General features: G+C 50.6%; 11 protein-coding genes across 11 annotated transcripts in view; 3 read left to right on the top strand and 8 right to left on the bottom strand.

Moving 5' to 3' along the window:
- The first annotated feature begins 890 nt into the window (after positions 1-890).
- On the top strand, positions 891-2,106 carry BJY04DRAFT_115935 (carbon-nitrogen hydrolase family protein). The gene is made up of 3 exons (XM_073708247.1): positions 891-1,086; positions 1,137-1,573; positions 1,633-2,106. The coding sequence occupies exons 1-3, from the start codon at positions 908-910 to the stop codon at positions 1,971-1,973; spliced, it is 957 nt and encodes a 318-aa protein (XP_073567907.1). The 5' UTR covers positions 891-907; the 3' UTR covers positions 1,974-2,106.
- A 2,017-nt stretch (positions 2,107-4,123) lies between these two features.
- On the bottom strand, positions 4,124-5,878 carry BJY04DRAFT_229995 (serine hydrolase domain-containing protein; the record flags this gene model as incomplete). Its single annotated transcript, XM_073719180.1, has 1 exon — positions 4,124-5,878. The coding sequence occupies one exon, from the start codon at positions 5,876-5,878 to the stop codon at positions 4,148-4,150; it is 1,731 nt and encodes a 576-aa protein (XP_073567906.1). The 3' UTR covers positions 4,124-4,147.
- Positions 5,879-7,622: 1,744 nt separating this feature from the next.
- Positions 7,623-8,773, top strand: BJY04DRAFT_221447 (fungal specific transcription factor domain-containing protein; the record flags this gene model as incomplete). Its single annotated transcript, XM_073717120.1, has 3 exons — positions 7,623-7,751; positions 7,811-7,844; positions 8,529-8,773. The coding sequence occupies 3 exons, from the start codon at positions 7,623-7,625 to the stop codon at positions 8,771-8,773; spliced, it is 408 nt and encodes a 135-aa protein (XP_073567905.1).
- Positions 8,774-9,136: 363 nt separating this feature from the next.
- BJY04DRAFT_196705 (uncharacterized protein) lies at positions 9,137-10,032 on the bottom strand. Its single transcript, XM_073712381.1, has 3 exons — positions 9,823-10,032; positions 9,439-9,675; positions 9,137-9,311 (listed from the first exon to the last, which is right to left on the bottom strand). The coding sequence occupies exons 1-3, from the start codon at positions 9,946-9,948 to the stop codon at positions 9,258-9,260; spliced, it is 417 nt and encodes a 138-aa protein (XP_073567904.1). The 5' UTR covers positions 9,949-10,032; the 3' UTR covers positions 9,137-9,257.
- Positions 10,033-10,072: 40 nt separating this feature from the next.
- BJY04DRAFT_196704 (uncharacterized protein) lies at positions 10,073-11,971 on the bottom strand. Its single transcript, XM_073712380.1, has one exon. It carries the CDS (start codon positions 11,841-11,843, stop codon positions 10,377-10,379), a length of 1,467 nt encoding a protein of 488 aa, XP_073567903.1. The 5' UTR covers positions 11,844-11,971; the 3' UTR covers positions 10,073-10,376.
- Positions 11,972-12,117: 146 nt separating this feature from the next.
- Positions 12,118-13,522, bottom strand: BJY04DRAFT_229992 (uncharacterized protein; the record flags this gene model as incomplete). Its single annotated transcript, XM_073719179.1, has 1 exon — positions 12,118-13,522. The coding sequence occupies one exon, from the start codon at positions 13,520-13,522 to the stop codon at positions 12,344-12,346; it is 1,179 nt and encodes a 392-aa protein (XP_073567902.1). The 3' UTR covers positions 12,118-12,343.
- Positions 13,523-14,100: 578 nt separating this feature from the next.
- On the bottom strand, positions 14,101-15,236 carry BJY04DRAFT_229989 (uncharacterized protein; the record flags this gene model as incomplete). Its single annotated transcript, XM_073719178.1, has 2 exons — positions 14,726-15,236; positions 14,101-14,669 (listed from the first exon to the last, which is right to left on the bottom strand). The coding sequence occupies exons 1-2, from the start codon at positions 15,084-15,086 to the stop codon at positions 14,101-14,103; spliced, it is 930 nt and encodes a 309-aa protein (XP_073567901.1). The 5' UTR covers positions 15,087-15,236.
- BJY04DRAFT_196701 (histidine phosphatase family protein) lies at positions 15,134-16,271 on the bottom strand. The gene is made up of 5 exons (XM_073712379.1): positions 16,147-16,271; positions 15,716-16,094; positions 15,559-15,661; positions 15,392-15,498; positions 15,134-15,337 (listed from the first exon to the last, which is right to left on the bottom strand). Exons 1-5 carry the CDS (start codon positions 16,193-16,195, stop codon positions 15,280-15,282), a joined length of 696 nt encoding a protein of 231 aa, XP_073567900.1. The 5' UTR covers positions 16,196-16,271; the 3' UTR covers positions 15,134-15,279.
- BJY04DRAFT_196700 (GNAT family N-acetyltransferase) lies at positions 16,272-17,185 on the bottom strand. Its single transcript, XM_073712378.1, has 2 exons — positions 16,722-17,185; positions 16,272-16,671 (listed from the first exon to the last, which is right to left on the bottom strand). The coding sequence occupies exons 1-2, from the start codon at positions 17,131-17,133 to the stop codon at positions 16,445-16,447; spliced, it is 639 nt and encodes a 212-aa protein (XP_073567899.1). The 5' UTR covers positions 17,134-17,185; the 3' UTR covers positions 16,272-16,444.
- A 1,177-nt stretch (positions 17,186-18,362) lies between these two features.
- On the top strand, positions 18,363-19,025 carry BJY04DRAFT_221441 (uncharacterized protein; the record flags this gene model as incomplete). The annotated part of the gene is made up of 3 exons (XM_073717119.1): positions 18,363-18,518; positions 18,637-18,844; positions 18,877-19,025. The coding sequence occupies 3 exons, from the start codon at positions 18,363-18,365 to the stop codon at positions 19,023-19,025; spliced, it is 513 nt and encodes a 170-aa protein (XP_073567898.1).
- Positions 19,026-19,547: 522 nt separating this feature from the next.
- BJY04DRAFT_221440 (uncharacterized protein) overlaps positions 19,548-22,489 on the bottom strand; it is a gene marked incomplete at both ends in the record, with an annotated part of 3,455 nt that continues 513 nt past the window's right edge. The window contains 3 exons of the mRNA XM_073717118.1: positions 19,548-20,974; positions 21,022-21,102; positions 21,168-22,486. Coding sequence (XP_073567897.1) covers positions 19,548-20,974; positions 21,022-21,102; positions 21,168-22,486 — 2,827 coding nt within the window. The remainder of the gene's footprint in view (positions 20,975-21,021; positions 21,103-21,167; positions 22,487-22,489) is intronic.

Below are 22,489 nucleotides of genomic sequence, written 5' to 3'. Positions count from 1 at the left end.
AATATGAAATACTTGTTAGGGGTGAACTTTCGATATATATTCTACGACCGTCTCCAGTCAGGGCGCTCCACGAGAGATATCGTGAGTCTGACTAGAGAAATTAGCAGCTCCTGACTGTGTTAGTTAGAACTAGTACCTGGCTTTCTCACTCGCTAGGCTTGTGGCAAGAACAGAGCTCGCTTGGCATATAGACCTTGGCGACAGCTATTTGTATATTTCGAATTCAATCACAGAAAAAGCCTCTATAAGAAAATGTCACCCTTTACTGATCCTAGGGGGTGCCACTAATGCATTTTCCTACTTCCCAAATGCTCGTGCTTTGAAAAGACTTTTTCTACTCGACTAAAAAGGTGCCATGACACCAGATTATCTCAGGTGTACTCTATAGTCGATCCCTCAATCTCACAGCTTTGAAGAAAGTGCGACATGTCCCCGCATCGATCGGCCCAGGCATATGAACAATAGCAGAGGGTGAATGTCCAGTCAATAGGCGTACCAGAGGCTTTCGTCAGCAAAAGAACATCCGAGCTGATCCCGTTTCATCATTGGTACTCGTACAACAAGGCCGATTGGCTAGCCCGTATACCCCTGCCTCCTTGTCGGAGAATATTAGCTTAGCTTAGGCTCTGGGCATTATCACTAGATGCGGGATTCTGTAGAATGAATGGAGCCGTTGCCTCTACGCCGGACAAACATAGGAGGCTCTTGCATCTCTGACTGGATCACTATGACCATCCTCGTTGCGTAATTTAATCCTCGATATCTGGTCGGGAAATAACCGAGCGTGCAACCCGGAGCTCCGCTGATAAGCACAAGCGACCCCGCACGAATGCATATAATCTTCTGCACTCCCAGCTCGCGCCCACTGTCAGACTAGACAAGATTCTCATCCTCAATTCCAGTCACAATGTCCTCGACCTCTCCCCGCACCGTCCGCGTATGCGTAGCCCAAGCCGAGCCCACGTGGCTCGATTTACAAGCGGGAGTCGAGAAAACAATCAAGCTCGCCACCGAAGCGGCCCAGAATGGAGCGCAGCTAATCGCTTTTCCCGAGCTGTGGCTGACAGGGTATCCCTGCTGGATCTGGTGAGTATCTAGTTACTCACCATGTCTATCGACTCTGACACAATATCCAGGTCGCGACCTGTAGACCCGGACCTCGGCCTCAAATATATCAAGAACTCCATCCGCGACGGCTCGCCGGAGTTACAGGCTTTCCAAACCTGCGCTAGAGAAAATTCCATCGCCATCTCGCTCGGCTGTTCCGAGAATGACAACAACTCGTTGTATATTTCACAGTTCCTCATCGACCAAAACGGGAAAATCGCGATCCACCGCCGTAAGATCAAGCCGACTCATATGGAACGGACGATATTCGGAGATGGGTCGGAGAGGTCGCTTGAAATTGTTGCGGAGCTGCCTTTTGCTCGTGTCGGGGGCTTGAGCTGCTGGGAGCATGTGCAGCCGCTGTTGAAGTATCACTCTATCACGCAGAGACCGGAGATTCACGTTGCTGGTTGGCCCGTATTGCATGAATTCGGGGGAGAGGGGCTGTGGAGTATGTCTAGCGATGGTAAGGATTGCAGTTGTTATCATCGGGCCGGTCTGGAGAAATGAACTGACTCGAGAAAGGGTGCGAGAATCTGTCGCGGACATACGCCGTTGAATCTGGCGCGTTTGTGCTCCACGCTACTACGGTGATAAGTGAGAAAGGAATCGAGCTTCTAAGAACTGCTGGAGCTCCGTTGATGTCAACGCCTGGTGGAGGGTACTCTGCTGTCTATGGGCCTGATGGACGGCGACTGACAGAGCCTCTCCCGGAGAAAGAGGAGGGTCTGGTTTATGCCGATCTAAACCTGGATATGATCCTGAACTCTCGGATGTTCCTCGACAGTGTTGGCCATTATAGCCGTCCTGATATCCTGTGGCTTGGGGTGGACTCGTTAGCGAAGGAGGTACTTCGCGGGAACTAGGTTGGATATGACTAATTGGAGAAATCAATGCGAGGTTTGGACTGAGTCTTGAGACACCACGGACTGGGACTAGGTCATTTCGAAGTGCAGTCTGCGTTGCATTCGCGGAGGAATGACAGCCTTGCGAGTGATTCACTTTATTGTGAGCTTGCTACCTCGGGGCTGCGAGTCACAGATTCACATCCTCCATTCAACCTAGCCACAACAAGCGTCTTTACGTCTCTTCCGATTGCGCCGACTTTCACCTTCTAGAATTACGTCTTGCATCAAAGCCTGTAATCAATCCCGCTCTTTTCCATGTCGCTCCTCCTCTCATGAAGTGAATTTCCTTTTCCTTTAGAAAAAGTGCATGGCGACAATACCAAACTGCTCTTTAATGGTCTAGCAAGGGATCCTCGCTGCAATGAGTTGCACATCATGATTGATGGCATGTCCACTGTCAACGACAAGATTCACCAGGATCATTGATCAATGCCGATGTCGCTTTTCTGGAATTTGTGAATTTGCGGGTCTGCTGAATTTGCCGCGCCTTTGTGTGTATCTCCTCTACCCTTTTCTTCTAGTGTCTCCCCTTTTGCGAATTTGAATTTGGCTACGAATAACAAACGTAATGAGCAATTGATGTCAAAAGTCAATTGTGGTGCGATTGGATGGGTAAGAGAGGACTCAACTCTGGCTGGTCACTGTCTGCTAAGTAAAAATCAATACATTTTGATCGCATTTGCTAAGTACCTAGAAGGGATTTTTTTATCGGACGTGGCAGATGTCCCGCAGACAGCATTTATCAAGCGCTTGATCCTATTATATCCAGGCAGTAGACCCTTGACCGCGAGGCTGGCGCTTTACACGCCAGGTAACAACAGTACCCCTCAGATTACCTTGCTGCAATACTTGAAGCAGATGTGATTAAATATTGCTTATTCCCTTTCCCTGCTTCTAAAAGTGTACTTCACAGAGAATGCCTGCAACAGTTACCCGATAACTTCCGCTGCGGTGTAAGCATATTATAAATACTGCCTTCTCAACAATTCTTGGGCAAGTCGCATACAAGCGGATGGGGCGTACTTCCTGCCGATTGAAAGACTTCGTGATGGGCGGTACTGTACTCCTGGCCCGGAGGCAGAGCCACCTCTGTCGAGCCATTCGGATACCACAGTCATTGTTTCATCGACTTGTAGCATTCATAGATTTTTGGAACTAGGAGGGCTATTCCAAAAGTTTCAAGGTTCTGTCTACACTGACCCCATGAGCCGTGTCTGACCTATAGGTATACCCCTCTAGAGTCTGCAATCGGATATAGCATGTATGTTACATGATCAATGACGGGGCAATAGATCAGGCAGACCTGTGTTGTCCTCATGGCAATATACTTCCGCTTTCGTTATGTGGAGATTTGAATATCCTACAAGAACAGTCTAGATCTCACTTGTAGTACACCTAGAGGTAACATAAGACGTAGATTATAATAAGGTCACCTTACTTTAGGTATCATTATTTGATCAGCTTCCGCATGCATACATTTTAAGAGGAAGGATACCCCAGATACATAGGGTTGATGTCCTTTAAAAGCAGTCAGGCTTAAGATATAAAGCCCTGTGGTTCATTCCTCAACTTACCTATTTACTGTCTACTAGCAACATCTCAGCACTTTTTATCAAAGTAATTATTTCCCAACACAACAGAGCATTATTAAGAATAGGTGATACTGATACCTTGTTCCCAATAGATACTTCCACCTTAAACCTTCTTAACGTTAGTAAGTATCCTTGCTTTGCCAGCTTGCAACCCCCTGGTCTAACATGGTATAGTCCACATAATGACTTCCGCTCGTCTTCCTCTCGGTAGTGCTGGTGGAGCAAGTGGTGGTGGAGAGGCTCTTCCAAAGTAAGGGACCTGAAATTGGATACTAAGGGCTTCTTGAGCCAGCTAACATCGAAGCAAGGTGACCTGGTAACGGGAGTGATATTTTGGCCTTGAACAGGTTTTTGCCCACTTTATGAAATCAAGGTGCCGTGGGTTTTCCCTGTTCCGTAACTGCAAATGCAGAGGCCTGGAGTTGAAAGAGATTTTTAAGTAATGTCCGAAATATGAAAACAATACTCGTGGCATTTTAGAGTGACACCATGATAGCCAAGTCTAAATTGGCAAGGAAAACTCAAGACAGAACGATTTAACTATTGGATGCGAGAAAACCACGAGGCCGGTTCATCGCTATACCATCGCCACCATAAGCCACTGGCCTTGGTTGATTCTGACCCAACATCAAATTCAAAGATTGTTTTCTTGTAGCTTTTTGCCCAAATCACCATTGTCGTCCAGCTATCGTAGTCTTCGAGGAGGTAACTGTAAGTATCTCTTCCAAAAAACACCAGAGGGCACTTGGATAACTCATGATTGTTAAAAAGAACAGATAACTTTCGATTAGAGTCAGCGGATATTCTCAACGCAAACAAGCCGTTGATTCCTCGATATTCCCCAACGTAGCACATCGGGTCCCGCCCAGCTTCATTAGGACGGCGATCCTCCAGCCAGGGTTTGAGTATTATGTTCGGGAAATGGTTGCATGCAAGCTGTGCTTCCTTCATCGCCCAGGAAGTAAAATCAACTCGTGGAGTTAGATCAAACAGTGCCTGGATCAGTGTCTGCGCCGCAAAGTCGCTGGCATCGCCCAAGTCGCGACCGTTGGTCATCGCCACCACTGCGCTCTGAGTCTCAGGGAATGTCCACACTGTCGCGATCGACCCTGACATGCCGCCAGTGTGCCCAACCATGAGGAAAGAAGGGTTTTCCATGCCCATGATATGCTTAAGATGCAGCCGGTGAGGATTCTCGCGGGTATGAATGTTGCCACTGAAAGAACCCATCATGGAAGACGGCAGCTCCATCCGCACCCATCCCATGCAATACGCCGCATCCTTGCTAACCTCTCGGTCGTCGCACGGTCGCGTCCAGTACCCACGGCGAATACGATTCATTTGCTTCAGTGGATTGTTGTGTGGATGAAAACGAGGAGGACAAAAGGACTGGCTGCAAGTGACGTCGTCTTGGGTTTCAATGTCCTCGGATTGGGTTTTATTCTCGTGCCGCTCAGCAGACATGACTGCGGTGCACCAAATGAGCATATCGTTGAGGCTACTTCGCATGCCCGTTGCAGCCAGCAATGGAGTATGCCTATCGCATGGCCATGATTCTGACTCCGCGGCAACAAACTGCCCGTTTGACAGCTTCAGACATGGCACCGCAACATTGTCGTCTCCCATAATCCTTCCCCTTTTCATTGCTGTTCGATTCATCCCCAAGGGGCCAAGAAGGCGTTCTTCCACAAAGTCAGCGAACCTTTGGCCAGAGACCCTTTCGACAATCATCGCTACCATCCCATATGTCACGTTGTTATAGCCCCATTCACGGTTGAACCGTTGACCCTTTTCATCTGTCGTAGGCATTGCATTCAGCAATTGAAACATGTCATTTCCATCGACAAGAATCGACCCCCGAGGACCGAATATGAGTTCACTTGGGTCAACCACACCAGAAGAATGACGAAGGAGGTCGATAATATCAGCAGTTTGGCCGATACGAGGGTCACCATGCGGGTCAAATTCAGGGAGGTACTTCTGGACTGGGTCCTGCCATTGGAGCTTTCCCTCGTCGACGAGAATACCGACAGCGGCCGAGGTGAACATCTTAGAGCATGAACCGATCATGTATATAGTGTCGGCATCTGGTTTCAGAGTCTGCTCAGCATTGCGATAGCCGACCGAGTCTTCAAATACCACCTTTCCTTCGTGGATCACACCAAAAACAATCGAAGGGGTTTGGCAAATCTGTCTGATTTCATCAATATGGGGAACACATCCATGAAGACGTCGGGAAATGGCGCATGAATCGTTCCTTTGCTTAGACATTTTTTTTCCCCCGAAACTTAAGAATCAAGCTCCTTTCTAAGATGGCTGTCTTTTAGTATAGAGGCCGAAGAATTCACGGAGATAGCGGTGTCGAGTAGCAAGCGCCCGCGGTCAGCAGCTATGGCTGAATTCGGACTTTGTGCATAGGTAGGTAGTTAGGTATAGGTATGTAACCTTTGAGCTTGGACCTGGCGGACGGATTTGGAGCGAGTGCCATCCAGATCCGGGGGTTTCTGAAAAACACCAAGGTAGTATTATACTAAGTAAAAAATAAAGTCAATCTAGTAAATATAGTATTGTCCATATCTGATATCGCCTTCCAATACCACTTGAGAATATTTCTATAAGTTTTCCAAATAATATTCAGATCTGATATCACTAACTAGATCTAATGCTATTTTTACACACTAACTAGGTACCTATGTATTAGAAATAGGAACTTCCGGAACTGGCATGGTGCGCAAATCCACCTTACAGGACAGCGACGGGGAATCTAACTGTCTCGGAATTACATTGAACTTGGAAACATTCCTAACAGGGCTTGAGAATTTCCGTTTCCTTCGCAATCGTGTAACCGAAAATCAACCAGTACTACTTGATGTTATACCAACCTTCAAACCTCTGCCCATGTCGACGGAGCACTGCAGAGCCAGACAGAATACGCCACAACCAGTACTTAGGCGTTCTCAACAGCCACTCACCGCGCACGCTAAAAAGTTTCTGTAGCATTCCAAATCGCCGCATCAAGTCCATGCTCCGCGTTAACAATGACCCCGCGTGCTCCCCCAGCGGCAGCCGCGGTACCAGCGTATTAAGGCGCAGGCTCAAATGGGATATTGAAATCGGAAGTGCAGGAATAACAGGGTAAGATGATTTGGTGCGGATGCCACGATTGCTTGTCTAATGCATTGTGCGGCGTAATAGCCGCGGTTGATGCCTTGTTCGTACATGTAATTGTGTACTTGCCGTAGGGCAACGATACAGCTGACTCTATGATCGCCGCTGCCCTTGACTGAGTAGACGCATAGTCCGGTCTATTTCATTAGAAATGGGCGTAGAGGGGAGATAATGATCTCAGGGACTTACGTGGTATCTGTTGCTTATCGGGTCGACGTCAAGGTGGAATATCTTTGCGTCTTGAGAAGCTGAAGTGTCGGCATGGACATGATTTGTCGTTCTGCCTTGAGGAGGGATATATGAGTCAGTTACGCGCTGCCTCGAAGAGGACCTCGGCAATTGATGCCAGCCTACCACAGATCAGTAATTCACCTCATTTTGGTGAGCCAGGCAATGTCATCTTGGAGATGTGCAACTGGCTGCCTTGAGGTGAACTTCGTCTCTGGGCATCTACAGAATCGAGCGGCAAATGACGGCCTTATAGCTGACTCCCACCGTAGTTGTAGATTGTTCTAGTACCAGTGTTGGATTGATGATACTCAATACTCATATCATGGCAGGCCACTCCCGGAATCTCCGCGAGCCAATGGCTGCATCTCAGTGTTGATCGAGCGGCCCACCGAGGTGTTTTTACACCTGGCTCAGCGGAGATTCAACACGAGATCCAGATTGGAGGGATCTCCGCGATTGGCGATTAACCCCGCTCCAAGCCAATGTGTGCCCTGAGTTAAGAACCAGTTTACTGCAGTACTCAATCACATAGCTGGCTCGGAGTAGCTTATCGGGAGCGACAACCCGCCCGCTGTGAATCGAGCATCAATCAGGCTTTCTTCAACCTCCTCTGATCATGTTCTCTACTGCCATTTACAAGCGACTTGATTCTTTCGGAGCTCACGTCTCGCGCAAAGAGGACATGGGAATACTTACGCCTAACGAAGTCGGCGAAAAGATCAGCGAGATGCTCAAGAGCGACGAGGTACGAGAACTTAGTAGGGATGTAAGAGGGACTTTGCTAACACTGTGTTCATTCCGTAGGCCTGTCACAAAGGACAGGCAAGGAAATGGGACCGTGTGTGACTCCAATCCGGTGCTGGTGATGGTTCTTCCATTTGTTTCCTACCTACAATACTAACATAGCATTATGACAAGATTTCTTTTCTGAAGAAGCCCTTGGAAGAAAGGTGAGTGCTTCGATCTACTTTCATACTTTTTTTACCCCTTAAACCTGTTGCCCTCACGCCAACATAAACTGATAGATGTGCATAATCAGCCCTCCAGCATTAAAGCTGCGGTCCGCACCGCTAATAAACCATGTATCCCCTGGCCCCCGGTCTAACCAGTTTTTGCGCCCTTCTGATACAGACGACCGGGTATAATCTCGTTAGGTGCCGGAACTCCTTCGAGTGCGTACTTCCCATTTAGCAAGATAAATGTGGAAATAAGCCAGCCGGAATCACCAGAGGGTTATGCGGGAAGCGGCAAGAGTCAGGCGGTCCTGAGTATGGAGAGGAATAGCTTAACAAATGGGTCCAGTGATTACGGTAGGGCTCATTGACATAGATATCCTGCCTGACAACGTGCAGAATTACCTAGAAAACCCCGCATAATATAAACCATACCGTTTGTTGGCATTCTCTTCTCTGCCCTAGCCTCTCATCTTACAGGCTGTATATGCACGTCTTGTCGACAAACCCAACCGTGTGTGGCATCCTATCATTTTAAAGCTCCTTGAAATGCTGACTCTCTTCGTCAGTCGCCTGCAACTACCTCGGAATTGCCATCAGAACCGCGCACTGCATGGGCAGCAACCGGAATACGAACGGGCTATCTTCTGGTATTCTTGATCCGCAATCATCCTACCGGACGTGGTGGACACTATACAGCTTAGAGTCTGAGTTCTGCATCGAGTACGAAAAGCCCCTGTCGATTCGAGAGCGCGATGCAAAGGCACCGTATACTCGTAAAATACCGGTCACTACCATACCGGTCAGTAGCTAATAAATTATCATCACGCTTTCCCCCTTGACTAACAGGATCAAACTGCGGGGCTTATCAAGGCGTGGAAGTGTGGATATGTAAAAACGGGATGGGGTGGGCCAGTGGAAAGTGCCACGTCTTGCTGGGTGGGTGAGTGCAGGTGCAAGTTAAGCTGGGTCACCCTGGGTGTCTACTCTGTCGCACACTGACCCTTACCATACGCATCCCTGGCCTTAACTACCCAGGTTGAGATTGCGGGTGTGACGCTGAAGCGGCCCTTGGTCGCGAGCTCATTCGGTTGGTGGTATGGTGGCTGACTACATGGAACTCCTACTGTTGCATGTTTTGGCATTTTATAACCAATCTTTCCCGAGTTTTTCTCTTCCGCTAATCGATGTATGTTGTTAGATACTATGGATATATTGCAACGTACTATCTCTCCACCTCGTATCGTGCCTAAGCTGAACACCATCACTTGTACGAACGCCACTAACACCCCCGGATATCAGACAATCGTAACCTCCACCGACGTCGTCGCGATGGATGGATTGCCCATTACCTGCCCAATCCCAGTTAGCAATGAGTATAAGAATAAGCTTTGTTCATTAAGAATTGGGGTTCTGCTGGATGGTGGTCACAAGGCACAGGGCTACAGCGAGGAAGAAATATAGAACACCAAAACATACCCCAACTAGCGCCGCATGCGCAACACCGATAATCGCCAGCCCCGCGGGCGTTCGCTCCGGAATGGTCACGGTGAAGTTCTGCCACGGCGAGCCGACCGGGTTATAGATTGGGTTGAAGGATCCGGCGTATAGCGTCCATCCTAGGACTGAGGACGCGGGGTAGCAGAATTCATTGGGGTCTGGGCACGGTTGCAGGCCGATTGCGATGCCGATGTTGGAGTAGCTACTCTGGGAGCCCTATTTGGTGAGGAGAGATTAGTTAGAGGGGATTCCGTGTTTAGATGAGTGCATTGTTGGAATCGGTTTGAGATTCAAGATCTCGACTGGAGACAAGTGGGTATGGTGTGAAGGTGGGGTGGGGCTAGATTAAGGATATGGACGTACGGGCTGGATGAGTTGGACGACGATCTCATCCCCGGCTGCGACCTCTGTGCCTGGCTCGGGGGAAGTGATGAACACATTCTGTGCGGCAGCGATGCTGGCAAGAGCTAGAAGCGAGGTGAACTTCATTATGAATGTTCCCTGAGTAAAGCAGATTGGCTGGGAGATGTCGCGACAATCGAAGCAGGGGCCAACACTGCTTAAATAATGCACTCTTGCAAGCCGCATTCTTCAGCTTGCAGAGGCTCGAAATTAAAGTCAGCGCTAAGAGTCCTGCAGAACCGGTATGTCCGTGTAGGGTGACATTCGGGGGAGCAGTCCGGCGCAGAAAGGGACAGAATCGATGCAAGTGATTAATTAACAATTAATAAACTGGTTGTCATGTTTTGTTAGACGAGTCTGGTATTGGCTTTTGAGTGCGTTTCGGTGCAGGGGTATGGATATAGCGGCGCAGCATCGCCCCCAATCGAGGCAATGTCTATATTACTTGCAGTGCCCAGGAAAGACTAACGGTCACTCATAGTGACACTATGTCTAGGCGTCAGCCCGTGGCTATCTCAGTACTGACATGTGTACCTATCCTCATCCACGTTGTACGTCTCAATAAAAAGCCGCTTTCCCGGCGGCGTCCCAAACACTCTCGAGAAGCATCGCATGATCTCAAACTTCCAGTGGATCTCGATTCCCAGGGCATGTGCGAGCATGTTGCATCGCACCAACGTCAGCCAGCAGTAAGTGAGATATTTGATAAGCGCATCGCGGTTTTCGGGGTGTAGCGGATCGTGCGCGATGTAGAGCCGGCTTCGAGGCCCAGAGCCATCATACTCGGCAAGCTGGAGTATGTCTAGAACAAGCTCTGTCGGCAGGCCCAAGCGATAAAGCATTACCGAGACCTTCGAGATAGCTGTCTTGTTAGGGAGGTATGGCGCGGTGTTGTGAGAGTTGAGGAATACGTCAATGGGTATCTGTCCGTAGGGCAAGTCATCTGCCCGTAAGGCTGGCTGGGTACTATAGTCTCGCAAGGCAGTAACCAATGCCGGCCATTTCCAAAGTCCTTTGGCCATGCGTCGAAAAGACATATATCCATCAAAGTGCGTGTCTGTGATTCCGAAGAACTCCTGGTGTGGGTAGGTTTCGACGATGCTTTCGACCTGTTTGGTGCAAAGGTAGAGCATTCTTTGATAAGCGGCCGTATTGCGATACTCGTCTTCCTTTACAAGGGCGTTGGCTTCATTCTCATCGTGAGGACGTTGTCGACGACACCCAGAGCCGGGATCCCACAATGCAGGGAATGAATACAGGACGTTCAAGCCGACGTAAGCATCGAGCGCCCGCTGGTACACAGAACACCATCCCATTTCCGTAGGGGTATCGTAGCACTCACCCACACTCTCCCATCGTGCGTAGCCCACCGCGGGTTGAGAACAGGCTCGCAGGACTGGCTCCATCTCGCCGTAGAGGAGAAGTGTCTTCATGAGGGTGACATTGAGCAAGGATGCACGGTTTGCTTTATAAAACTTATAACAGTTGTTATGAACATGCTGTCGTACAAACGCGGATGCTCTTCTTTCCTTGTACGGTAACGCACACCAGCAGTCTATCTTGAATCCATCGTCCTGTTGCTCTCTCCGTTCGGGACTATCTGCCTCGAGTTCGTCGCATATGTCATGCTCGTGCGGGCACAGATCATTGCTCCAGACGACGGGCAGGCCAGTTTCTATCTCAAGCGCCTTCCGCCATTTATACACCGTGGGAGTAATTCTCTTCGCGGTGCGGTTATCTATCAAGATACTGTCCGGTTGCGGGGGGTTGTATTCGGCAGGATACTTGGCGCGTTCTGTAAGAGTGTGTTTTGCCAGATTTCGGCAGAAGGACTCCACGAAAAACTCGATTTCTTTCGTCTGGTTCGGTGCAAAGCGAAAGAGAATATCAGATGGGGTGTTCTTGGAAAGATCGAGCTGGGGGTGGTATTTCAGGTTCGTAACAAGAGCGTCCCAGCGGATGCCGTGCGCCTGGTGGGCCATCTTGCCTCGCCCCAGTCGCAATGACTTGAAATGGAAAAGCACGGAACAACCAAAGCTCACAGAATTAGATCTAGGCACAGCTGCCAGCGCCACAGCCGGATAAGCGTTAGTGATGCCGATAGGGATGCAGCTGATGATGATGGAGGCGAGATTGGGGGTGGAGGAAGACACTGGAAGTGGTGGGAGTGGACCACGTGATCAACATTGCCACCAGTTTATAGTTCAGACACATATAAGCCGTCTGGCTTGCGATATGCTGGTCTTCAAAGGTAATCTTTATCGATCGAGCAAGTGGAGGATGGTCACCAACATGACAGTCAATATCCGTCCCCAAACTTCGCCTAGCATGGACTCATCCACGAGATAGCAGGGAAGTATGGAGCGCCAATCAAGGTCATCAAGTGCAGAGGGAGCATTTATATATATGTGCTGAATGTTATTGCCCTCATTTACCCGAAGAGTATATTCTATTGCTGTCCAGTATAAATTACGCACTGTATCTATGAATCCCAATCTTCCCCTAACAATCTAGGCCGCACCCAGAAAACAAACTTGAAGAAGTTCAAATACGCCAGTCCAGTGTATGTCACAGGGACATACTGTGCCCCTCTCCGAATCCACCACATCATACACCCGGCAGCCCAGTCAGCAGATACCAAAGCTTTCCCCATGGGCGAGTGAAACGCAGCAGGAACAATATGGCGATAGATAACCCGGGTATCGTCGTAGAGAGCCCGAGCGTACGGTAGAAACGCCCGCTTGGATGCAAGGTATCGATGCATTTCGGGCCCTCCAAACGCAGGGTGCAGCTCAATCTCACTCCCGACATACCAGATCTCAGGAAGTGTCTTTCTTGCCTTTGGCTCGTTCTTCTGGCTCATCGTGGACTTCATATAAAGGCGAATAATGTGAGCTGTTGCTCTGAAGTTTGCGTCCATGGCGTCTCCGCCCTTGGTTCCATGCGCGAGAATCAGTATATCCGGGCGTTTCTGTTCAAAAATGGAGGCAACGTGACGGAAGTTGTCGTGCGTCCAGTCTCTGCCGAATTTCAACGTGTATATGTTTTCGACACCTTCTGCATGCAAACGGCGTATGATCGCTCTTCCAAACGCGCCAGAGCCACCGGTGATGGCTACGGTCTTCCCTCTCAGAATATAGGCGGTGCCGGCAATCCAATCGAAGATCCTAGTGATTGAACCCATGTACCGACTGGGATAGACATGATGCAAAGCGTGGAACTGCGGACCAACAAGGAGCCAGTGATGGTCTTTCGGGACGGTCTCATAGGTAACGTGGTTTGAGTCTCGCCCTCCCATGCATATCACCACGAAGAGCCGTATGATATGTAAAGCGACGACTGCTGTTAGTGGAGAGGTTCCGTTGCTCCTGGAGGGCGCAGAGAGCAGTTGGAGAGATAGCCAGCCTAGTAGCGCTCCTGTGCACAGGCAGACCATTTCAAGCGGCAATGCCACGCAGGCATTCTTCCATCGGTATCGATCATTGAAGTTCAGAAAATGACTGTAATAGAGATGATGATACGAATGGCATCGGGCGAGCCATTGCAGGGGCTTGTAGCGCGACCTAGTCCATCTGTGGAGGAAGAAATGCGCCGTGTCGAAGAAAAGCGAGCTGGTAATGTATATGTAGGCAGCCAGGGCGCAGGACCCAAACAGTGACATTGTCGACACAAAGAGGCCTTTGTAATTTCTTACCTGGAGTAATGGGCTGTCCTTCCAGAACATATAAACACGAGCCAAGAATGAACATACTATGTATAACCATTAACTAGCCAAATCTGGTAATGAGCTATACGAATACAGATGAGCCCCTGAACTACACTGTTTCAGATTCAGACAGTCCCCAGGCTACTATTTTATACAAAGATACGAATACGTGACCCACACTAGGTAGCAGTCCTGCTGGCCGGGCCAAACCGTGCTGCGCCTAGTGGGCCCAGTATTAGGGTTGTATATCAAAGGGGTCAACCGAGCCCTTTTGCCAGTCCTATCGAAACATGGACAGAAGCAACTAGGTCTTTGTTGTTCCAACAGGCTGCAGAATAGAGGGCATGTCAACATCCCAACGATGAAGCTTGGCGATGGGTCGATGGCTCCTTATTCGCTCTCCAACGCGGTCCGTTATGATTTTCGTGTGGAGCACCAGATCTCATCCCAGCCTACTCATAAACATTTTCGTATTCGGGTTGGACGAACCGTTTGGACATTCAATCACAGACTTAGACCCCCAGCCAACCTGTTCAAGATACAGCATGCTTCAACACCGCAACAACACACCACCTTGTCCGATTCTCCCTATTCTCCCCCTCCCTCACCGGCACCCACTCCCGCCTAACCTCACCACTCCCCGTCCCCGTCCCCGTCCCCATCCCCATCTCCGAACCCAAATCCCGTTCATAAACGTTCTCAACCTCAAGCCCTGCCTCCCTTGCCGCCTCGAAAAACTCCCCCACAATCCCCCGTCCGTTATGGAACCCCGTCACAACCCAGACGCGCCCCCGCGGCGCCAGAAACCACTTCATCGTGCGCGCGAGGTTCCCGTGCTGCGCGCTCATCCAGAAACAGTCGGCGGCGATGATCCGCGTGAAGTGCGATTTGCATGACGCCGCCCAGGCGTTATCGTCGGGCGCCAGATTACCCCATTCGTGCGGCTGGATGGCGATGCGGCATGACCTTGCGATGGGGGAGGGGATGTTTTGCTGCACGTTGTGGGCGATTGCGCCTTGGAGGGCTGGGGATGCGGGGTGGTCGGTGATGGTTATTTCGGCGGCGCCGGCGAGAGCGCAGATTATCGATGGGAGGGCGGCGCCTAGAGAGGGGTTGGTTGGTCGGTTGGTATTGAAGGGCAACGAGGTTATATCATACCGGCTCCCAACTCGAGCACTTTCTCCCCGTCTACCCTCCATCTCTGCAGAGAAAGGGTCTCTCCATCGTTGTGGGTGGAATGGGCGGCCTCAACGGCATCGGCGATGATCAGCCCGGCTCCCCATAAGAAGTGTGCGAAGAGGCTGGACTCGTTGCTTGGTTTGTTGGGGAGAGAGGGGAGCTGGATTGTTAGGGTGCCGTATCGGGGTGAAGCATAGAGCAGGCACTCGCCGGGATCGCCGTGGAAACGAGGGGCTTCGTCGGGGAAAAGGTGAGGCAGAAAGGTGGTGAAGAGATCTTCGGCTTCGGATTCGGCGTCGGTGTCTGTTTTGGGGAGGGGGCTAAGACGCGACTGGATCATCTTTGCTGGATTGTGCTGACACGAGATGAGGGAGAGGGAGAGTTGTGTTGCTGTTTGTCTCCACTGCACCCCGCACTAACCATTAACAGCAGGTCTGTCACTATTCCAGCTTTTCTACATTCTTACAAGTACCATAACAGCTTCCATTCTATGCTATAAGCCACCAAGGGAGAAAGAACACTATCCGCTATCCTCACGGTATCGACATGCCAATGAAGAATGCCGGCTCATTTATATCGCGGTTTTTATAGCTGCAGATATTGTCAGTGTCGCAGTTCAAGCTTTGCCAGTCAACATGATATTACCTTAGTATGCCGACAGCTCCTGGGGATATCATCATGGACAATGGTGTTTCGAGGGGGTAGTTCAGCCATCTCTTCACAAAAGCACGGAGGATATGGCCATGTGCGACCTGTGTGAATCTATTAGTTCCTTGGAAGAAGTCTGCAAGAAGGTAGAGTAGGAATCTTACCAAAACCACATCAGCTGGCTTTGAGCCATCCATACAGGGCTTTTGGATTGAACGAATCTGCTGGATCAATCTGTCCAGTCTCTCTGTTACCATCTCGGCAGACCTATAGTAGGAGGAGTTAGCGGTTTAGCATGATTGGATGTTAGGAGACACTGACTCTCCACCCTCACACCCATCCCTCCAGATATCCCACTCCTTGGTAGTATCTAAACCCCTCTCCTTCCTCAACGCCCTGATCTCTTTCGTGATGAGACCATCATACTCGCCATAATTCCACTCGGCGATATCCTCCGTGAGCTCTACTTTGGCAGCATCGATGCCATCGTCGGACCCGGTCGCACCGAAGAGAATGTGGAAGGTCTGCTGCGCCCTCTTCCGCGGGCTCACCCAGACTTTTTCAATGCGGGCTGGGTCGACCAGTTTCCCAGACCCGACAAGCTGACGGGCTGTGCCAGTGACTTGCTGCACACCGGCAGGGGTGAGCTCTAGGTCGGTGAGGCCGGTGTATCGACCGTTTTTGGTCCATTCGGTTTCTCCTGGTGGGGTTTTAGACTCTCTCCCAGGCTGTCAGGAAAGAAAGCTACATACCATGGCGGGCAATAAAAACCCGAGGGGTGGTGGCGTCTAGATCAGACATGTTCAGGTAATGGCAGCGGTTCGTTAGTTGAGGATTGAGTCGTGTTTTGTGCGGTCTTTCGTGCAGCGGGGTATTTCTTATTTTTTTCTCTCGGAGATGTGGGGTTGGGCCGATTATCTGGCAGCATCATGATATCATCTCATGTATCTAACCAATAATAGAGGCGCAACGTCTAATTGTCTCCAGGGCTCTATTTTGCAGATTACTATCGTATCTCCTCGCCCATACCTAACCACCACTTCTTCGGACCTAAGCTCGGGCAGGCCGCAGCATCGAGGTCATGGTATACCCAGGGGCAGCCTCGTACTCCCTGACTGTCTGAAACCCATACCGCTCATACAGCTGTTTCCCCTGCGGCGTTGAGACTAGGAATACCATGACCTTCTCCTCGTCTGCTTTGGACAGCCCCCAATTCAGGAGTTTCGAGCCGAGGCCGCGCCCGTTGAACTGGGGCCGCGTGCCTAGCATGTCAAGGTCTACGCGAAGTTAAAATTTGCAATATTATCGTGTCTAGACCGCCACTCACAGTAGTGTGGCTGATCAGCTGTCGCGCTCCGCCTCTCCTTGTCCAAAGTCCCAAAAAAGCGATCGCATAGAGCCGCGTCAGAGCTTGCAGGCCACGTTGTTTCAGCCTCCTTTTGCCGCTCCTCGCGGGACTTGGTCGTTTCGTAGAGTTTCCACTTGGCGAACGCCGCTATGACGGGCTTTGGTTCAGAGTCCAACTGCTCGATCTTCAATAGCTTGATTTTACTTGCTGTTGGTTCTGTCGACTTTATTTTCTCGATCGTCTCGTTGAACTGCTGCATCCAGAATGGACGCACGTCGGCTGTAGGCGGGAACATTCTTTGGTTGAACTCGTCAGAGAAGGACTCCAGGAAGATAGCGGCGAGCTGCGCGCCGTCATTGGGCGCAGCCGGTTGGATTTCATTAGCCATCATGGAAGCATTTGAATAGCTATGGCTGGTGTTCGCAAGGGCATGGAAATCCAAGCATTAAAAAGTAGCAAAACATTCCCATCATTATGTCATTTTTTTGTTGTGGATACTACCCCTCGCTCCGCCCGGGGGTCAACCGCTTGCCACAATAGGAAAGAAAGACTATCCGACTTTAACGGCAGATTCGTGAGATCTGGAGCTACTGTGAGTATCAGGTAATTGCTTCCTCGCCGCAAGGCTTCAGTAAGGCGCAGTTCCGAACCTGCTGCTTGTGCACTTGCACATTGCATATCCGTTGGTAAATGACTTTCACCTCGATGGTTCTCTCCCGATCTTCTATGTAGCTGCTTATGATGCAGTCATGGGTGTTACAACATCATGTCGCGCGAAGAGAGCTTGTGTAAATTCTAGTATCGAAGATAGACCGTACCTAGGTAGGCTAAGTTGCAGTGATCTCCTCTAACCTTTTCGTGGTTGATTCAGTGGCATACCAAGATGCCAAATCTACTCGCCACGTGGTCTATGTTCTCTTGCGCTGAGTCTGTCATGATAATTGCTCTAATACCTTGCTGTTTATAACTTGTTATTCCTGCGCCCTCATCTGATACATACCAATCATGCTATCCTCTAGATACCTAGAGCTGCAACAGGGTATTCTCGTCCAGACGACAAAGAAAAGTCTCTAATAGAAGTTTGCAGAATATACAATCATTGTCGCTACATCGCCTTTATTGAACTCCCGTATATAAGAATCCTCAAACTGGCTTTACAACCTTCTTCCTCAAATAACCCACGACCCCCTTCCACTTCCCTCCCAATCACTCCCCATCGACAACATGTCGTCGAAGCATACAGATTCCCTCTCCTACCCCGCAGTTGTCTAGCTCATCTATGACGGCACCTGTGTACTCGTGAGTGACTCTGCAGCTGAAGCTATTCACACCCTACGCCCCTGGTACAACGCTCATTGGCTGACACCACTCTCTACATCCACTACACTCAACGAAAACTTCCGAATCGGGCCAAGATGAGGCCTAAGTGCAGTGTGCTTCTGCCTACCTTCGGAAGGTGAGTAATACATAAGGATGTTGAGCTTCGCGTCTTCGCTCTCTCGCAACTCTCTTTCTGCAACTCTCTTCTTCCCATCATCCTCGTCTTCTCCGTGTGTAACTCACTGTCTTCCTGTGGTCTACTGAGCTCTGTAACACATCCTGCGTCAGAGACTAGTCAGTATGAGTGCTGCAAACCTCCTGTTCGCTGTCCTGCGGCTTCCAGAGTGTCTCGCCCTGACTCTTGGGTCTCTCCGCCGAGCAGACCTCAAGGCCCTAAGGCTGACGGCTAAGACCTTCGCTGAATACATCGCCTTGAACTCCAACTTGTTCTCCAGGGTATACGTTTCGGGTGACCCAAGACATCCCCACCGACGAAGGAGAGCAGGAAAGCATCTGTCTCATAGATATTGATTATGGTTCTGGTTCCGAAGACGATTCTGACGATGACTACCAGCCTAAGCCGGATACCGCAACCACTGCTCTTGCGTTGTTTATGGACCAGCTTCTCGTTTCTTCGGACATTGTCACTAAAAGCAATATTCAAACAATCGAGCAGCTCTCTCGGACTAACTCTAACGAGATCGAAACAGACAGCGATGCCGACAGCGAAACCAGTGAACACTATGAATACGACGAGCCCGCCGGGGCAGTGCCTATCGATCGTGAATTCCCATGGCGCGTCTCACCGCGGAAGAGGCTCGCGACCTCCCTGTTGTCCATCTTGAGAATCTGGATCTGCTTTACGCTGGTCAGGACTGGGGCTGTGATGGCGGTCTACTCCGTTTCTGGATTGATGGGTGGGAGGCTATCAAGCTTGGTTTTCTTGATGATGAGGATGAGTGAGGGTTTATTTGTTGGATGGTTGTTTGTCATATGGTTCTCTGTTGGATTGACTGTTCAAATCTTGGTACTAATTCTTTGGAGATAATACTTCGCCTGAAGGCTGTTGATTGGATGAAGTTGGTGTCTGGGATATGAGGTTGGAGCTAGGTCGATGGTGATGCAGAATACTGTGCTTGATCTTAAACTCAGCTTGTACCAGCTACACAGAACATCTCACATGTCCTAGGTAGATCGTATCGAAATCTCACAATTGAAATGCAAGCCATTCAGAGTAATAACATGATCTAGGGAGCGACAAGAATGGTAAAAACACGTCGCGATTCCACCACTAAGTTAACTTAACTCGACTAGTCTCCATTTAATCGCGAGCACAATTAGCTAAATTAAGTACAATACGTAGCATAGCGTAGGTACGGTCGATCTAGAAAGGAAAATTATATATAACAAAAAGAAAAGGAAAAACACCCCATTATCCTCCCATCTACTCGTCTCCATCCGTCGTCTCCCTCCTACTAGGCAGCTCTACAGCGCGAATCCGAGGAGGACAGGGAGAATACCCCAGTGTAGCGGTACGGACAGAGGAGCTGCTGCGCCGGTGAACTCAGCGGGTGGTGTTGAAGTTGGCGAGCCGTTTGAGTCTGTCGAGGGGATGATTGGTGACGAGGCTGATGGGCCGGAGCCACCGTTGCCATCGCCATCGCCATCACCAGTACCGTTACTATCACCATCACCGCCGCCTGAGCCAGATCCGTTACCCTCGCCGTCACCGGAACCATCGTCAGTTGGAGACGGTGAGTTGGTTTCAGTTCCAGAGCCAGAGTCAGAGCCAGACCCGTTGCCGGATGTAGATGTTGGCGAGTCGGAGGAGCCTTCGTCATCCTCGTCGGCATTATTTGAGCTAGTGCTCGTGGCTGTAGGCGAAGAGTCATCATCCGTTGCCGTAGGCTCATCGTCGTCACCATCACTGGAAGCCTGCGTAGCAGTGCCAGACGAGGTTGAACTGTCCTCGTCATCATCACCATCAGTTGCCGTGCTCGTCGATGTCTGCGTGGTACCACTACCACCGGACGAAGTGATCGTCCCCGTCGGCTGGTCATCATCATCATCACCGGACGAGGTAGCCGTCCCCGTCCCCATCCCAGTGCCTGTCCTTGTTGAGGTGATCGTCGTCGACGGAGGCAGCGTTGTAATCGGCTGCCCCGTCGGCTCGGGCTCATCATCGCCCCGCCTCTCACAATATCCAAGCCACTGCTGGAAATCCGGTTTCAAATTTTCATCAAAGCTCGGCTTGTCCTCCTCCTTGTCATCTTCATCAATATTAACCCACCGCTCAATACAAGCCCGACACTGACCCAGCAGATCCAAAAACGTCGACCCAAGCTCACACAGCTCCGGCCTCTTCCCCACCAATTGCGCCTCCAACGACGCAGCATTGCACTCGTCATAACAAACAGGCGGCAGCGGCACATCGGTGATAACGTCCTGCTGCCTCGACACAATTTTCCTGAACATGTCACCAGTCCGCTGCGAAAGACTCCTCTTCCAAAACATCTCGACGCTCTCCCCCCTCCTCCTCCTCCTCCTCTCCGCCTTGGGTTCCGGCAATCGGAAAATGGAGTAGTTTAACCCGAAGATCTCCGGGTCGAGATTGAAGTAGTATTTCGATACGTTGTATACCCCGACTTCGTCGGAGACGATCGGCTCGCCCCAGTATTGCTCTTCGATGTATGGTGGCGCGACAATGCATTCGTCGGGGGAACAGACGTACTCTGGTGCTGGAAGGCCGGCTTCGAGGTTACACCCGCCGATTACATCCAGGTGCTTCGGGCGGCAGAGGTAACCGGGGGCGCAGCCCCAGGTGTAGTCTGTTGGGAGTGGGGTTGGGGGGGTGTAGGTTGGGTTGACAGTGAGGGATGGGCATATGGAGATTGTGGCTGTTGTTGCGGTTCCTGCGTTTGTTAGTATTGGCTGTGTATGGGTGGTGAGCGAGGCTTACCGGTGATAGTTACGGTTGTTCCCGGGGGTGGCGGGAGGGTTTGGATTTCGGTTTGGGTTGTTGTTATCGTTGAGCCGGGGCCTTCATGATGTCAGGATTCCGTTGTATTTGATAGATCGCGGTGGAGATGGATATCGAGTACTCACCTACGACTGTCGTCGAAACAACCTCTGTTACTACCAGGGTCTCTGTCGCTGTTGGACCAACAACCGTCTCGGTATAGATCACCGTAGATCCAGGGAGAGTAATAGTGTCTCCAGGTACTGTAATCGTTGATCCTGGGAGGGTTGTCACCGACCCCGAGATTGTTGTAACTGATCCAGGCAAAGTGATAGTCGTCTCGGCTCCAGGAACCGTAATCGTCGTTCCTGGCAGAGTAGTCACTGATCCTGAGATTGTGGTAACCGAACCAGGAATCGTCGTGACTGATCCAGGGAGGGTGACAGTTGTCTCATCTCCAGGAACTGTAATTGTCGTTCCTGGTAAAGTTGTCACGGAACCAGAAATTGTTGTTACTGACCCTGGGAGTGTGATGGTTGTCTCTGGCCCGGGAACTGTGATCGTGACATCTTCGCCAGGAATAGTGATGGTTGTCTCCTCTCCGGGGACAGTGATAGTTGGACCTGGCAATGTGATGGTAGTTCCTGGTTGCGTAACCGTTACTGGATCTCCGGTAACTGTCACGGTGACGTTCTCGCCTGGGATTGTAGTAGTCGGTCCAGGGACGGTGATCGTAGTTCCTGGTTCAGTGATGGTCACAGGCTCGCCGGTGACTGTGACTGTGACTGTGCTAGGTCGAGGAGGTCCTCCATATGCTGCAGTTGAGGTTGAGGTCACAGTTACAGTTACAGTCGGACCACGTGCAGGGGCTGGAGTGACAGTCACTGTCTCTGGATCCTGAGGTGGAGCAGTAACTGTGGCGGTGACAGTGACTGTTTCTGGATCTTGGGGCACAGGGCCGCCGGTTCCAGGGCAGCTGGTGATGGTCGTTGTTGAGGTAACCACTGGCGGCGTCGTAGCTGGGATTGTCGGCGTGGTGCTAGTTCTTGTCGTCGTCGTCGTGCTGGTGCTGATACTGATGCTACTGCTACTGGTAGTAGTGCTGGTGCTCGTACTACTGCTAGTTGTTGCCGTAGTCGGCGTGGCATTGCTGGTGCTCGCAGTGCTAGTACTCGTACTGCTAGTGCTTGTACTGCTGGTGCTCGTACTGCTGGTGCTTGTACTGCTGGTGCTCGCAGTGCTGGTGCTTGCAGTGCTGGTGCTTGCAGTGCTAGTGCTTGCAGTGCTGGTGCTTGCAGTGCTGGTGCTTGCAGTGCTGGTGCTCGCAGTGCTGGTACTCGTACTGCTAGTACTCGTACTGCTGGTACTCGTACTGCTGGTGCTCGTACTGCTGGTGCTTGCAGTGCTGGTGCTCGCAGTGCTGGTGCTCGCAGTGCTGGTGCTCGCAGTGCTGGTGCTCGCAGTGCTG

The sequence above is a fragment of the Aspergillus karnatakaensis genome (genome assembly GCF_047715665.1).
Source record: "Aspergillus karnatakaensis strain CBS 102800 unplaced genomic scaffold BJY04scaffold_49, whole genome shotgun sequence".
Lineage (NCBI taxonomy): Eukaryota > Fungi > Ascomycota > Eurotiomycetes > Eurotiales > Aspergillaceae > Aspergillus > Aspergillus karnatakaensis.
This window is presented reverse-complemented; position numbering and strand designations above follow the sequence as displayed.